General features: G+C 38.9%; 1 protein-coding gene across 8 annotated transcripts in view; it reads right to left on the bottom strand.

Annotated features, from left to right (window-relative positions):
• The window catches only part of hdac4 (histone deacetylase 4), a 461,100-nt gene that overhangs the window by 12,326 nt on the left and 434,405 nt on the right, over positions 1–14,369 (bottom strand). For all 8 annotated transcript variants that reach the window (XM_048598645.1, XM_048598640.1, XM_048598638.1 and 5 more), the window contains 2 exons: positions 8,424–8,542; positions 7,592–7,725 (listed from right to left, as the gene is read on the bottom strand). In XM_048598645.1, the coding sequence (XP_048454602.1) occupies positions 7,592–7,725; positions 8,424–8,542 (253 nt within the window). The remainder of the gene's footprint in view (positions 1–7,591; positions 7,726–8,423; positions 8,543–14,369) is intronic.

The following is a 14,369-nucleotide window of genomic DNA, read 5'->3' on the forward strand; positions in this document are numbered from 1 at the left end:
ATGCCTCATACACGATGTGATTCATGTTAAATTCACATTGCCTAGCAACCAAGTTAAAGACCACGAATATTAAGAAATCTAATTCATTATTAAGTAAGTAAAAACAAGACACTTGGAAAGTCAAAGCACAATTCATCAGAGTCAGATGGTTTTATTAAAGGTAAATCATATTTGACTCATGCTAGAGTTCTTCAAAGATGTAATAAGCAAAGTAGATAAAGTGGATCCTGTAGATGTCATAAACCTGGACTTCCAGAAGACATTTGACAAAACCGCACAAACGTTAATACACAAGGTAAGATCACATGGGGTTAAGGGTAATTTATTAGCTTGGAAAGCAGATTGGCTAACCAACAAAAAGCAGTCAGCATAAGTGGGTCTTTTTCTGGTTGGCAGGGTGTAACTATTTACAATCCACATTAATGACTTCGATACAGGAATAGAAGGTACTATAGTCAGATTTGCAGTTGCACTAAACTTGGCTGATGGACTTTAATGTGAATAAGTCTCAGGTTATCCATTTTGGATGGAAGAATAAAAAGGCAACCTGTTGTTTAAATGGAGAGAAACTTAAGTGTGCTTTAGCACAGAGATATCTGGGTGTCCTGGTACATGAATTGCAGAAAATTAGCATGCAGGCACAGCAGATAATAAGGGGGGGAAATGGAATCTTGGCATTTATTGCTAAGCGAATACAGTATAAAAGTAGGGAACTGTTGCTGCAACCGTACAAGACATTAATGTGACTGCACCTGGAATATTGCGCACAGTTTTGGAGAGATTCATTAGATTGATTCCAGAAAGAAATTGAACAGTTTAGATCTGTACTTTCTGGAGTTAAGAATGAGAAGAAATCTAATTGAGGTATATGAGATGCTAAAGGAGATTGACAAAGTGGGTGTGAACAGAATATTTCCTTGTGGGGAAATCTTGAACTGTACATCATAGTTTTAGGATAACAGGTAACAGATTTAAATCAGAGATGAGGAATAATGACTTCTCTCAAAGGGTCATGAAACTGTAGAATTCACTGCCTCAACATGCTGGGACGTGGAATAAATTTGAGAGAGATTTTTAATTATTAATGGTTGGAGGGTTATGGAGAGCAGGCCGCCAGAGGCTGAATTGGCTATTCTGGTTCTTCTAGTTCATATGTCCTAATCTGCAAAACAGCCAACCTTGATTTCTAACAATATTCGTTGTGGTCATGAGTCATGAGTACATTGTATTGTGTATCATATTTTGAAGGCGCTGGAGAATGCCCTTTTCATGCATATTTAGAATGTATATCCAAAACAGAGGAAAGATAAAAACAGTAAGAGTTACTGTAGAAACTTGAAAAAGAAAAGTTAACAAAGTCAACTGAGTTTGCTTTTGAAAATGAATCTGGGGAATTAAAAATGGAAAACAAAAAGACGGCAGATGAATTGAACAGGTATCTACAGTGGAGACTGATGCAGAATACAAATAACATCCCAGAAATAGCTGTATATCAGGAAATAGAAAGGAGGGAGGAACTCAAGAAAATTGAAATTTAAGAACTTAATCACCAGGGAAATGGCTCTAAGCAAGTTGCTGGTACTGTGGGTTGACTAGTACCCAGTCCAGATGGACTTCATCAGAGGGTCTTAAATGAAGTGGCTATTGAGATAGTTGATGCATTGATTTTAATTTTCCAAAGTTCCCTAAATTTGGGGAATGTTCCAGTAGATTGGACAATGGTGAATGTAACTCCTTTATTCAAAAAGGGGAGACAGAAAGCAGTGAAGAACAGCCTAATTAGTTTAACATTTGTCAATGGGATGATTTAGAAGCTATTAAAGACATTTTAGCAGGGCACTTAGAAAAGTTCAAAGAAATCAGGCAAAGTCACATGGCTTTATGAACGGGAAATCATGTTTAACCAATTTATTGGTATTCTTTGATGAAGTAACACATGCTACGGATAAAGGGTAATGGATGGATGTACTATACTTAGATTTCCAGAAGGCCCTAAATGGATTTTTTAAAATTGAGCAAAATGTAATGAATAGCATGCTACAAGGATCAGTGCTGAGACCTCAACCTTTTACAATTTATATAAATGGTTGAAGAGACTGCAGGAATGATTGCTAAATTTCCTGATGATACAAAGAAAGGTGGGGAAGTAAGTTATGAAGACGGTATAAGGAATATAGATAGGTTAAATCAGTGGGCAACGATTTGACAAGTGGTGGATAATATAGGAAAATGTGCAATTGTACCTTTTGGCATAAAGAATAGAAAAGTATATTATCAAAATAGTTAGTGTTTGTAGAGCACAGAGATGCAGAAGTATCTGTATGGCCTAGAGGATGAATCACAAAACTTCAGCATGCAAGCAAATCAAGTAATTACAATAGCTAATAGAATGTTATCATTTATTACAAGGGGAATGCACTATGTAAGTAGGGAAGTTGTGCTTTAGTAATGCAGAAGACTGTTAAAACCTATCTGAAGTACTGTGTACAGTACTGGTCACCTTTTTTAAAGAATACAAATGCACTGGAAGCAATTCAGAGCATACTTATTAGACTAATATCTGAAATGCATGATTTGTCTAATGAGGAGAGGTTGCTTGGTCTAGGCTTGTATCCACTGCAGTTCAGAAGTGTAAAGTGACTTGATTAAAACACAAGATCTGAGGGGTCTTAGTAGGTCAGATGTGAAGATGATATTTGTTCTTGTGGGAAACCTAGAACTTTGAAAAATAAAGGAGTTGCCCATTTAAGACAGGGATGAGAAAATTTTTTTTCTGAGGATCATGAGTCTTTGAAATACTCTTCCTCAAAAAATGTGGAAGCAGACTGGGCACATGTACATAGATTCTTGGTAAGTATGGTGTTGAAAGATTATCAGGGCTAGATGGGAACATTGAATGATCATGTCAGCCATGTTTTTATTCAATGGTGGAGTAGGTTCAAGGGTGCAAGTGGCCTACTCAAGTTCCTAATTCATAAGCAAGACTAATCATGCAGAAAGAAAGAGGCACTTATTAATAACTGTGGACATGATTTGCCCCTCCCTGGAAGTGGCAACAAGGGGCATAAGGAGAGATTTGGCCCCTTTTTTGCTACTTCATTTAAAGGTGAAAAGGTCCATGGCTGACTTTCTCAGCCAGCCACCAATTAAGGCCACCGTGGCAGGTGAGAAAGGTGGCTAATTTCTTGACCAGGAAACCCAAGCAGCCTGCCTGCCGAGTTGGCGGGGGGCAGTGGAGTACTTTTTGAACTCGCCTCTCCCTGTGGGAAGGGTATCAAAAGTGCATATCTTCTTGCTGCTGGATCCTTGAGGGGTAAGCCTGAACAATCAGACTTTAGGGTTCAGAAGCCCTGGTTGACTAGGAATTTCCGGTGACCCAGGAAAGCAATGTGATCTGTCGAGAAACTCAATGTATGTCAGTTAGCTCATAATGAGGTTTTTTAGTGATAGACTATAATTAATTGTATTAATATTGATTTTGCTGGAATACGTCACTGAAAAAGCAAAGCTTTGGAATCTTCTTGTAAAGTTTCTCAACAAAGACTACATGGTGATACTTTTATTGGCAGAAAAGCTGCAACTGATTGCACAGTTAAACAGTCTGCTGAAACTTACTGTCCAGGATCACAGCCATATGAATGGAATAACAGACAATCTGTCAATGCCAGGTGAAGTTCATCTCAGCATGAGATGCATAGAAATGGCAAGGGAGGTAAACCAGAGGGGAAAAGAACAACCTATTTAGGGCATTCTAGAATGACACATTACTAGAATGACACTCACTGCCATAAAATGGCAACATGTGTACCCATATTGGTCTTCACATAGGCAACTTCCAATCTGCCAACCAAACTGGTGAACTACTCAACAGTAGCTTCCATGAGAGAAAGAATTCATGGTTATTATTAAATGCTCAGCTAATGGGTCGGATTTTCTGAAGAGTGGCAATCTCTTACAGATTGCCACTTTGGCCCTTTTTTTGGTGAAAGCTTTATATTTTGGACAGGGAATTCTTTTCAGGCTTCCCTCAAACGTGGAGCTGTACATTCATTCTGATGGTACTTAGGTAATGCGGATCCATCAGGAAAGGCAAACCATGTCCCCTTTCCACAGCAGTCAGCTACTGTATTCTGACATTTAAAGTTCCCCACAGCTGCTATTAAAGGTAAGCATATAAAGTAAATGTGATGTCAGGGTGTGGGAGAAGAGGGCGCAAGATAGGTAGGGTGCCATGAAAGCAAGGTGCCACCTGGGTAGGGCAAAATGCAGGCAGGGTGCCAAAGTGCAAGGTAACTGATTCAGTGGGGTGGTTGATCCAGCCAGGGTCAGGGGGAGGGCATATTGAAATGTGGAGCTTGTTCAAGGAACAGCTACTGCGTGTCCTTGAGAAGTATGTACCTGTCAGGCAGGGAGGAAGTGGTCGAGCGAGGGAACCGTGGTTTACTAAAGAAGTTGAATCTCTTGTCAAGAGGAAGGAGGCTTATGTAGAGATGAGGCGTGAAGGCTCAGTTAGGGCACTTGAGAGTTACAAGTTAGCCAGGAAGGACCTAAAGAGAGAGCTAAGAAGAGCCAGGAGGGGACATGATAAGTCTTTAGCAGGTAGGATCAAGGAAAACCCTAAAGCTTTCTATAGGTATGTCAGGAATAAAAGAATGACTAGAGTAAGATTGGGGCCGGTCAAGGACAGTAGTGGGAAGTTGTGCGTGGAGTCCGAACAGATAGGAGAGGTGCTAAATGAATATTTTTCGTCAGTATTCACGCAGGAAAAAGACAACGTAGTCGAGGAGAATACTGAGATACAGTCTATTAGACTAGACGGGATTGAGGTTCATAAGGAGGAGGTGTTAGCAATTCTGGAAGGTGTGAAAATAGATAAGTCCCCTGGGCCGGATGGGATTTATCCTAGGATTCTCTGGGAAGCTAGAGAGGAGATTGCAGAGCCTTTGGCTTTGATCTTTATGTCGTCATTGTCTTCAGGAATAGTGCCAGAAGACTGGAGACTAGCAAATGTTGTCTCCTTGTTCAAGAAGGGGAGTAGAGACAACCCTGGTAATTATAGACCAGTGAGCCTTACTTCGATTGTGGGTAAAGTGTTTGAAAGGATTATAAGAGATAGGATTTATAATCATCTATAAAGGAATAATTTGATTAGGGATAGTCAACACGGTTTTGTGAAGGGTAGGTTGTGCCTCACAAACCTTAGAGTTCTTCGAGAAGGTGACCGAACAGGTGGATGAGGGTAAAGCGGTTGATGTGGTGTATTTGGATTTCATTAAAGCGTTTGATAAGGTTCCCCATGGTAGGCTATTGCAGAAAATACGGAGGCATGGGATTGAGGGTGATTTAGCGGTTTGGATCAGAAATTGGCTAGCTATAAGAAGACAGAGGGTGGTGGTTGATGGGAAATGTTCATCCTGGAGTTCAGTTACTAGTGGTGTACCTCAAGGATCTGTTTTGGGGCTACTGCTGTTTGTCATTTCTATAAATGACCTGGATGAGGGCGTAGAAGGATGGGTTAGTAAATTTGCAAATGACACCAAAGTTGGTGGAGTTGTGGATAGTGCGGAAGGATGTTGCAGGTTACAGAGGGACATAGATAAGCTGCAGAGCTGGACTGAGAGGTGGCAAATGGAGTTTAATGCGGAAAAGTGTGAGGTGATTCACTTTGGAAGGAGTAACAGGAATACAGAGTACTGGGCTAATGGTAAGATTCTTGGTAGTGTGGATGAGCAGAAAGATCTCGGTGTCCATGTGCATAGATCACTGAAAGTTGCCACCCAGGTTGATAGCGTTGTTAAGAAGGCGTACAGTATGTTAGGTTTTATTGGTAGAGGGATTGAGTTTCGGAGCCATGAGGTCATGTTGCAGCTGTACAAAACTCTGGTGCGGCCGCACTTGGAGTATTGCGTACAGTTCTGGTCACCGCATTATAGGAAGGATGTGGAAGCATTGGAAAGGGTGCAGAGGAGATTTACCAGGATGTTGCCTGGTATAGAGGGAAGGTCTTATGAGGAAAGGCTGAGGGTCTTGAGGCTGTTTTCGTCAGAGAGAAGAAGGTTAAGAGGTGACTTGATAGAGACATACAAGATGATCAGAGGATTAGATAGGGTGGACAGTGGGAGCCTTTTTCCTCGGATGGTGATGGCTAGCACGAGGGGACATAGCTTTAAATTGAGGGGTGATAGATAATAGGACAGATGTCAGAGGTAGGTTCTTTACTCAGAGAGTAGTAAGGGTGTGGAATGCCCTGCCTGCAAAAATAGTAGACTCGCCCACTTTAAAGGCATTTAAATGGTCATTGGATAAACATATGGATGATAATGGAATAGTTTAGGTTAGATGGGCTTCAGATTGGTTTCACAGGTCGGCGCAACATCGAGGGCCGAAGGGCCTGTACTGCGCTGTAATGTTCTATGTTCTATATTATGTCAAGGCCTGGGGGCGTAGGTATTTTGAGGGAGGTGGGGTTGGGGTTTGCAATGTAAGTTTGGGGTCGGTTTAATAGTTATTCAGGATTTGGTATTTAGCAACTTTGTCCGATTGACTGTTTCACTTAATTTCATCAGAACCATCTGAATTCTCCAATTTAAATTGAGGCTTTGAGGAATTGCCCAGTGGAATATTCAATTTCCCAGACAGGTCATTCAGAGTGTGTAACATTAAGGATTCTGCAGAGTCTCCATGTGCAACTTTTATCTACTCTGGACCAACAACTATCTGGCTGGTGGAAAATCCAGTCCATCATCTTGGTGCAAGTTATAATGCCAAAGGGTCTTGGACTAATCACTGACCTACAAAATTATGCACTGTATGGAATGACCCACAAGCAGAAAAAAGAAAAGCAGAAGTAGCAACAAAAAGTATTAGTAGAGCGCTGGCAATAAGTTTAGGCTCTGCTAAAGTTAACTATCAGCACTCACCTCTCCTATGGGAGAATATCCATTTCACCAGCAGCAGAAATTCAGAACAAACAGAAGTTTTGGATCATGAATCTTAGGTATGGGGAAATGTGCAATACACTGGCACACCATCATGCTGCAGAGTGGATGCTTGCTTATGCAAGTGACATGTTGAGACCCCAAACTTAGTTAAGCTGTTTCGGACTTTGGGCGCCTCCATAGATAGTGTGTGTGCATGTGTGGGGAATGTGCCTGAGTATGTCAGTGGGGTGGGTTGAGTTGGTGATTTGAAGAGACAACCTCTAAACAGACGGTTTCAGGCTCACAGTATGGATGCAAATTGTAGTTGGCATAGACAAGTAAGTGAAGAAGGGCAAAATGTATTAAAGAAAGGGAGTTTCAACCTTACAGGGGGAAAAAAATGAAGGAGTGAAATGTTTAGGCAGAATTCTTGTATATTTTAGAGAAATTAAATGGTTCTAAGATATATTCAAAAAATCTTGGAGGACATTTCTGAGTTCATTGTTGCAACTGGCTATTATAATTGAATTAATCTACGTTACTGATGAACTGGTCCTGCGGAACTACATTTTGTTTTGGATGTCTGCCTTCATCTCATTCATAATCTGTTGCAAAACCCACACCTGCGAGTTCTTGAACTTGTCAGCTTATAATGTGCATTGATGTTTTACCTCATTTCCAAGTAAAGCAGAAACACATGCTTCTGAGGCATCACAAATGGCAGTGAGATCATGGCCCCCTTCCAGGGCTAGCACGACACGGCCTCCAGCCAGGCCCATCAGCTGTTTGGTAAGGTAGCCAAAACCTGTGTCAGGAAAGAAGAAATGCAAGAGAAGTCAAAGGTCAGAAGCCTACTTTGACTCTTGGAGAATGATCAAAGTTTCCAAGTATTACATCACATCTGAAATGGCCACCAGGGATTACTGGGACTAAATGTATAATATAAGCCAGGTTCAATTTCAATAAATACAATTTACTATTTCAGCTCATGCCTTTTTGATCTTCTGTTTAATATATGCATTTTTTTTGTGATAAATGTTTTGAATTTCCTAAAGTGGCATGCCATCTACTTCCTAAGGGCCTCCAAAAAAAAATGCCCACTTCTCATTTGCTCTGAGGCAAAGGCAGCAAATGGAATATTATAAACAAACATCTCAGAAATGCTTAAAATTTCTTCTCATGAAGAAAACCATTAACCATATGCTTTTAAATTCTTGCTATTTCAACCCTCAAATTCTAACATACACCCTTTGTTTATGACTTTTTGAACAAAGACTTATTTTACAGCTCAGCCAGTAAACCCATGGCTCCTCTGAAGGATTTAAAGCTCCTTTTGAAGATTAGTGCTCATATGTTCCTTCCCTCCCCCTCAGAGCTGGAACACATAGGTCATTTACTGTCACTAATTTAGTTGTCAAAATCTTAAGATCTAAAAAAAACTGTGCTCTAATTAAACCACTCACTTGAAAATAAAACAATTTAATTTGTCATGAAAAGACTTACACTTAGCAGAGACTTTGTAACCTCCAAGAGGGGCAGGGTGTCCTTCTACTGCATCGAATCCAGAAGACACAAGCACCATATCAGGGGCAAACTCATTAGCAATGGGCATCACTACTGTCCTGTAAAGATAAACAAATATCACACTACTTAGACTGTCATAAACAATTACCCATCCTTACGATATTATTTAAAAAAATTGTCTCTAATTAAAAACATCAACAGTGAAGGCATTATCAGATTAAGTTCATTTTTGGCTTCATTTTACACAAATCTAGAAATTATGAAGAAACTTATGCTGACTCTACTACTTCCATATTGAGAAAAGCCTTTTCTTTTTTAAAAAAAGACTGATATCTTTATTGCTTTAAGGTATTTGGAAGATATTGTGTTGAATTTAAATCCAAATAGGTTTACTAAACTGAAGTCATTGGACCAGTGCACTGGTGCTAATAGAGGAACTCGAACATTCAGCTACTGTAGTACGAGAACATGGTTAACTCTGCTTAGATCCCGATCTGTCATGCACAGAACAAGTTAGCAGTGATCATACATCTAAGCAAAACGGCTGAATCTGTACGTGTATCAGGAGGCAGATAGTTATACTCTAGCCACAATCAGAGAACACATGGAACAACATGAACAGTCTTTGCTTATGTTTTAGAGGTGAGATGGGAAAGATTCGAATCTGAGAACTCAACCCTTAACTGTATTAGAATTTCTATCTGAAACTGAAGAACAATGGAAATGAAGGAGGCAGATCTTAAAAAAAATCTCACACCGAAAACATTCATATGATATTACAGCATAGTAATAGATTCTTTAGTTCACCAACTCTGCATCATTCTATACAGACAGCTAAGCTGATCCCACTCTCCTGCTTAATGTGCACATATTTTAATTTTTTTCAAGCAATTACCTTTTGCAACCCATTTTGTAAGAGCATATGATCCTACCTGACTTTCTGTTTAAATAAATACTTTCCAACTAATTCATTTAATTTTTGTTTTAAAGATTTTCCAGCATTGGCCATTATTGCAAACACCCAATCATTATTCAACCTATATCAGCCAAGTGATTACTATTAAGTCTTTACAATCTTGAAATTTTAAAACGATACAAATATCCCTGATGCCACCCAAAGTCTTTCAGCGGAAGTTACTGGCCACTCCTCCTCCAAATTGTTACCAAATTAGTTAAAGTAGAAACTGGCAGAGGCTGATTTCAAATGTTATACCCTTACACCACAATTACAACAATGAGGCACTGACTGAAAAACTGCAATGTTCATAAAGACAAAGGAAATGACCAACATTATTTCCCAAATGTTGAGAGTTTGATGATGTTTTAGGTTTTGGGTGGAGTGGCTGGCAAGTAGACTGTACTTTGGAAAACCATCTGAATGTTTTCATATGTGACACCTACAGATTATGGTGAAACCACTTCAAACATACGACTATTACGGAAACCAATCATCTTCTACGTGCTGGACTTTTCATTAACTGTAATGAAAGAGTGAAAGTGCGTAGAACACATGACTTTAGCCAAATTCTGACCACCCCATAGGCTTCCCTTCGAGTGGTGCAAGGCAGAGATCTAAACCAATTCATAGCTCAACTTATTCATAAAACATATTGCTTTAGAAAAAGGGAGGATTACTGTGCATTTATTAAATACATAGCTCATTTGTTAAAGGTGTACAATTAAATTAAATGTTTTACCATTAAGTAGTTTTAATGATCTCATGGGCTGAAAGTGTTAGCCACTTAGCTTTTAAAGTACCAATGATGTATTTCTCAAAGAAAAATGTAGAAACCAACAGGATGTAGGTGAAAAGGTATTAATATGGATTTTTTGTTTAAGCAATGCATCTGTTGCCTGCCACTGTACTGGAACAGGAGGTTGTTAATGTCATCAATATGTACCCGGAACCGGAAACTCTTGCTGAGTCTATCCGTATGCACAAGTGCTTTCTCCTGATGACCAAGGTGCCCTTGTCACACTCATTCCACTTCCAACTCTGCTCGGTGCTCTACTTCCCTACTTTACTTGGCACCCTATTTGCCACTCCTCCAGTTATTTCATTGGCATCTCTGTTCCCAACACCTCACTGTTCACCATCTCTGAATGCAAAGGAGACAATGAAGCAGCATGGCAGTGAGCAGGAGAGATAGTGAAGGGTTGTAAGCGGGACAGCCAAGTGTTGGGAGCGGGCAATAAACAAATTATGATCCTAGGATTTGAATTAATTGAAAACATTTAAAAGTTACTCATTTATTAATCTTATTTTTCGATGGAGGTACTTTGCTGCAGCATTGCTGGTAGTGACATTAAAAGCACTTTGACTGCATGGGCTGAGAGTGCACTGCCTGCAGCTGCAATGGCACAAATGAGCTTTTTGTTTGAGACTTAGTCTTGCAGTGTTAAGAGGCTGCTTCCCAACATCGTTCAGAAATCCAGATCCAACAGTCACATTGGGAAAAAATACTTCTATCAAATGCAGTGTCATTAAGTTACTTCGGTCAGCCACTAACTGACTAAATACTGTACTGAACAAGACCCAAACTGATATGCTTTAAACTAGAGATTTACAGGACTTCCAAGTAGTTTCTGTGAAAAATTGCATTTTCAGCAGATTGTGCATGTGTTTCATGAGCATCAGCCTTATTTAAAACAAAGCCCTAAATTCAAGAAGTACTTTCTTCAACAGTCTATAAACCTTGGCTGAAGCATACAATTACAATCTTCTAACCAACAGCAACTACAAGGATTGGAATGAACACCTCAGATAAATTTTTTATGGGATTCAAATATGATTTGTCCATGTCAATGCCATCAGTTCAGAAAATTGCATCAATTCATGAAGACATGCTAAGCTAAGCAACCAATGACCCATCATTTAAAATAGCTTCAACAAAATAATAAAAACTGAAAGAACTGCAGATGCTGTAAATCAGGAACAAAAACAGAAGTTGCATGAAAATCAGCAAATCTGGCAGCATCAGTGAAGAAAAAATCAGAGTTAACATTTCGGGTCTGGTGACCCTTCCTCAGAACAGAGTTGGAAGGAAGATTCTGAGGAAGGGTCACCAGACCCGAAACGTTAACTCTGATTTTTTCTTCACAGATTCTGCTAGACCTGCTGAGCTTTTCCAGCAGCTTCTGTTTTTGTTCAACAGCATAATGCAGTGTTTGCAAGAAATCATAACGGAAGCTGAACGAATAATTACCACCTCCTGCCTTATACTACTGATCTGAAGCAGTTAAATTATCAGAACAAACAGGTCTATCTTGCAATTGCTTTGTTTAGTGGCAAATGGGACAATTGCAAAAATGCACACTTGTCAGTGACAGTCTTCAGAGGGTGAACACGAGCTACTGGGAGGCAGGAGCTCAATTAATCATCCAGTTTTTCCAATAATTGAATAAATAGAAAATAAATTTCTGGAATCAATTTTAACATCTCAATATTGTGTATTTGTCGTAATACCTTTTAGCTCATCATAATTAGATCAAACAAGTTTTTTTAAAGAGGCACTGTTCTCACACTGACTGTATGTACTAGGAAAGAAGAGGAATCACAGGAGGCTTCACTTTTGTTACAATGATGTCACAAGAAATGAGTCAATGGTTTGCTTTAAAATGATGTGGACCATCCTGCTCTAGAGTTGGGGAAAAAAGCAAAAGATTCAGCAAATTTGTTAAAAATGTATCCCTCTGAAACACAGATTACACAGAAGAAGCCAGCAGTGAACTTTTTAAACAGACTATAACTTACTTGTAACTTGTCCCTTCAGTTATTTGATCAGTTTAATTTGTGGAACCTTATTTAGCACTTCTTGAAGTTGATTAGAACATAATAGAATAACGGAGTATTTGTAATGTGTTCATAACAAAAACAAAGTTAAGGGGCAATGGGAAGACTAAAATAAAAACAAAATGCTTCCACTCATCGTTATCAACAGGAGCAGTAAAGCAGCAGCAAAAATGGGGTCAAATTTGCTCCCTGTAACATCTGATGTGTGAAATTCACTGGACATGTAAAGGAACAAATGGAGTGTGGTTCAGACGAAAGACTATTTAGAACAGCGCTGTTAGCTGATTTGATTTTCACTGTGAAGAACCTTAAAAAAAACATTAAAAACAGAAGTTTTTACACAAAACCAACCTGAATTCATTGGTTTAAAAAAAGGGCAATTAATTGTTTGTTAATAAATAGCTTGAGTGCTGCTGAAAAGAAAGAGACATAATGTTGAAGCTTTTTGTCTTGCACTCATCAGAATACACAAGAATGCCAACTTTCAAAGAGCAACAATTTATACTGCATGAGAAAAGGGTGCAAGATGCAAAGCTTTGACAGTATGCCTCTTTATCAGACAATTTATCAATTGTGCTCAGAATGAATCATATTACTCCAGAGGGGCAGGTGGCAAGTAGACAGCCATATACTTTTTTAAAAGAAGAGTGGTAGGTAAGAAAGAGAAAATAATTAAACCAAACTGGGGTAAGCAAATTATCACAGACCATTCTTGCCCACATTTCTAATTACGGTTTGAGATGGCATCTGTTGATGTACATAAATGGGCTATGTACTCACCTTCGTAATTGGATAAAAAGTACATGGCAAAGGGAAACCTAAACGAAGGTGCAATTAAAAATACGAGAGGCTTTAAAAATAACGTGGGTGTATTTCATTGTTGAAAGGTGTAGGTTGGTCACATTGGTAACATACTAGCAAGGGATATTCAATTTTTGAAGTTGTGTGCTTTCCACAACTCCGCATTCCTGTATGGTCATGAAAAGGACATCTGTTAGGGAATGACCATGGCTGTTTTATTTGAATCGCAATACTAATAACTACTTAAGACATTTATGAGCCCGTCTGCTGCACCTAGCAATCGTAGAGCAAGGACTGCAAAAACAAGAATACCATCACCTTAGAGGAAGTCTGGTTACTTTAAAAATATACAGAAAAAGAACTTCAATTATGACCTTTTAGTTCAATCAAAATGTGTATTACAAAATCTCTTTGACTGTATATGGCTTTGCATTGAAAGCATAATATTTCTGATCAGTTCATTAGCAATACAATTTCTTACCTTTCTCACCCAACATATGTAAAAAGATAATAAGCTCTTGCATGGACAAGCACTAAATTGTTGCCTCAACTGCAAAACTGTTCATTTGCAGGACCATACTGCAATTACAAATAGATTGGAATCGACAATATTTGTGCCAAACATGGCTGTGCAGTTATTTTAGAATAGTAATATAAAGCAGTAGTGCAGTATGTGGCTGTTATGTTATACTTGAGCCAGTGTATGTAAGAAATTCTCCTTTGAAGCTCCTTACCTCTCCTTGCCCAGTAAGTTTCCTACAAATACGCAGACACCATGTTTTAGAATTTATTTGCACTGTACACTTTTCCAAACAAAGGAAGTGCTAGAAGCTATCACAGACTGAGTCAAAAGACAATGAGTGTTTGGACTGAATATGAATAAGGCAAGGACCAATGTTGTGGCTTTAAATGCCAATGGAAAGGAAAAATCAGAACTGCCAGGATAGAGGCAATTGAGAAACTCAAGTACAAAAACATAAATTGCTGGAAAAACTCAGCAGATCTGGCAGTTTTTCCAGTAATTTTTATTTTTGATTCTGATTTCCAGCATCTGTAGTTCTTTTGGTTTTGTTTTGACAAATTCAAGTATTTTGGTTTGATGATAAACATCAATGTTACACGGAAGAATGAAATCCAGGTTTGATTATCTATGCAGGATGCATGACCAGCAAATTAAGTAGCTTCTGAAAGTCCAAAAGCATCAGCAGGAAGTAGAAAAAACATCTAGTGGTGTTACACAGAATAGGTACAAGCCTTGGACTCTGAAGAAACAGGATGAGCAAAGAATAACATTTTTTTTGAAATGTGGGTGTGGCAGAAGATGCCCAAAT

This window comes from Rhincodon typus, chromosome 7 (genome assembly GCF_021869965.1).
Source record: "Rhincodon typus isolate 14 chromosome 7, sRhiTyp1.1, whole genome shotgun sequence".
In the NCBI taxonomy this organism is placed as follows: Eukaryota; Metazoa; Chordata; class Chondrichthyes; order Orectolobiformes; family Rhincodontidae; genus Rhincodon; species Rhincodon typus.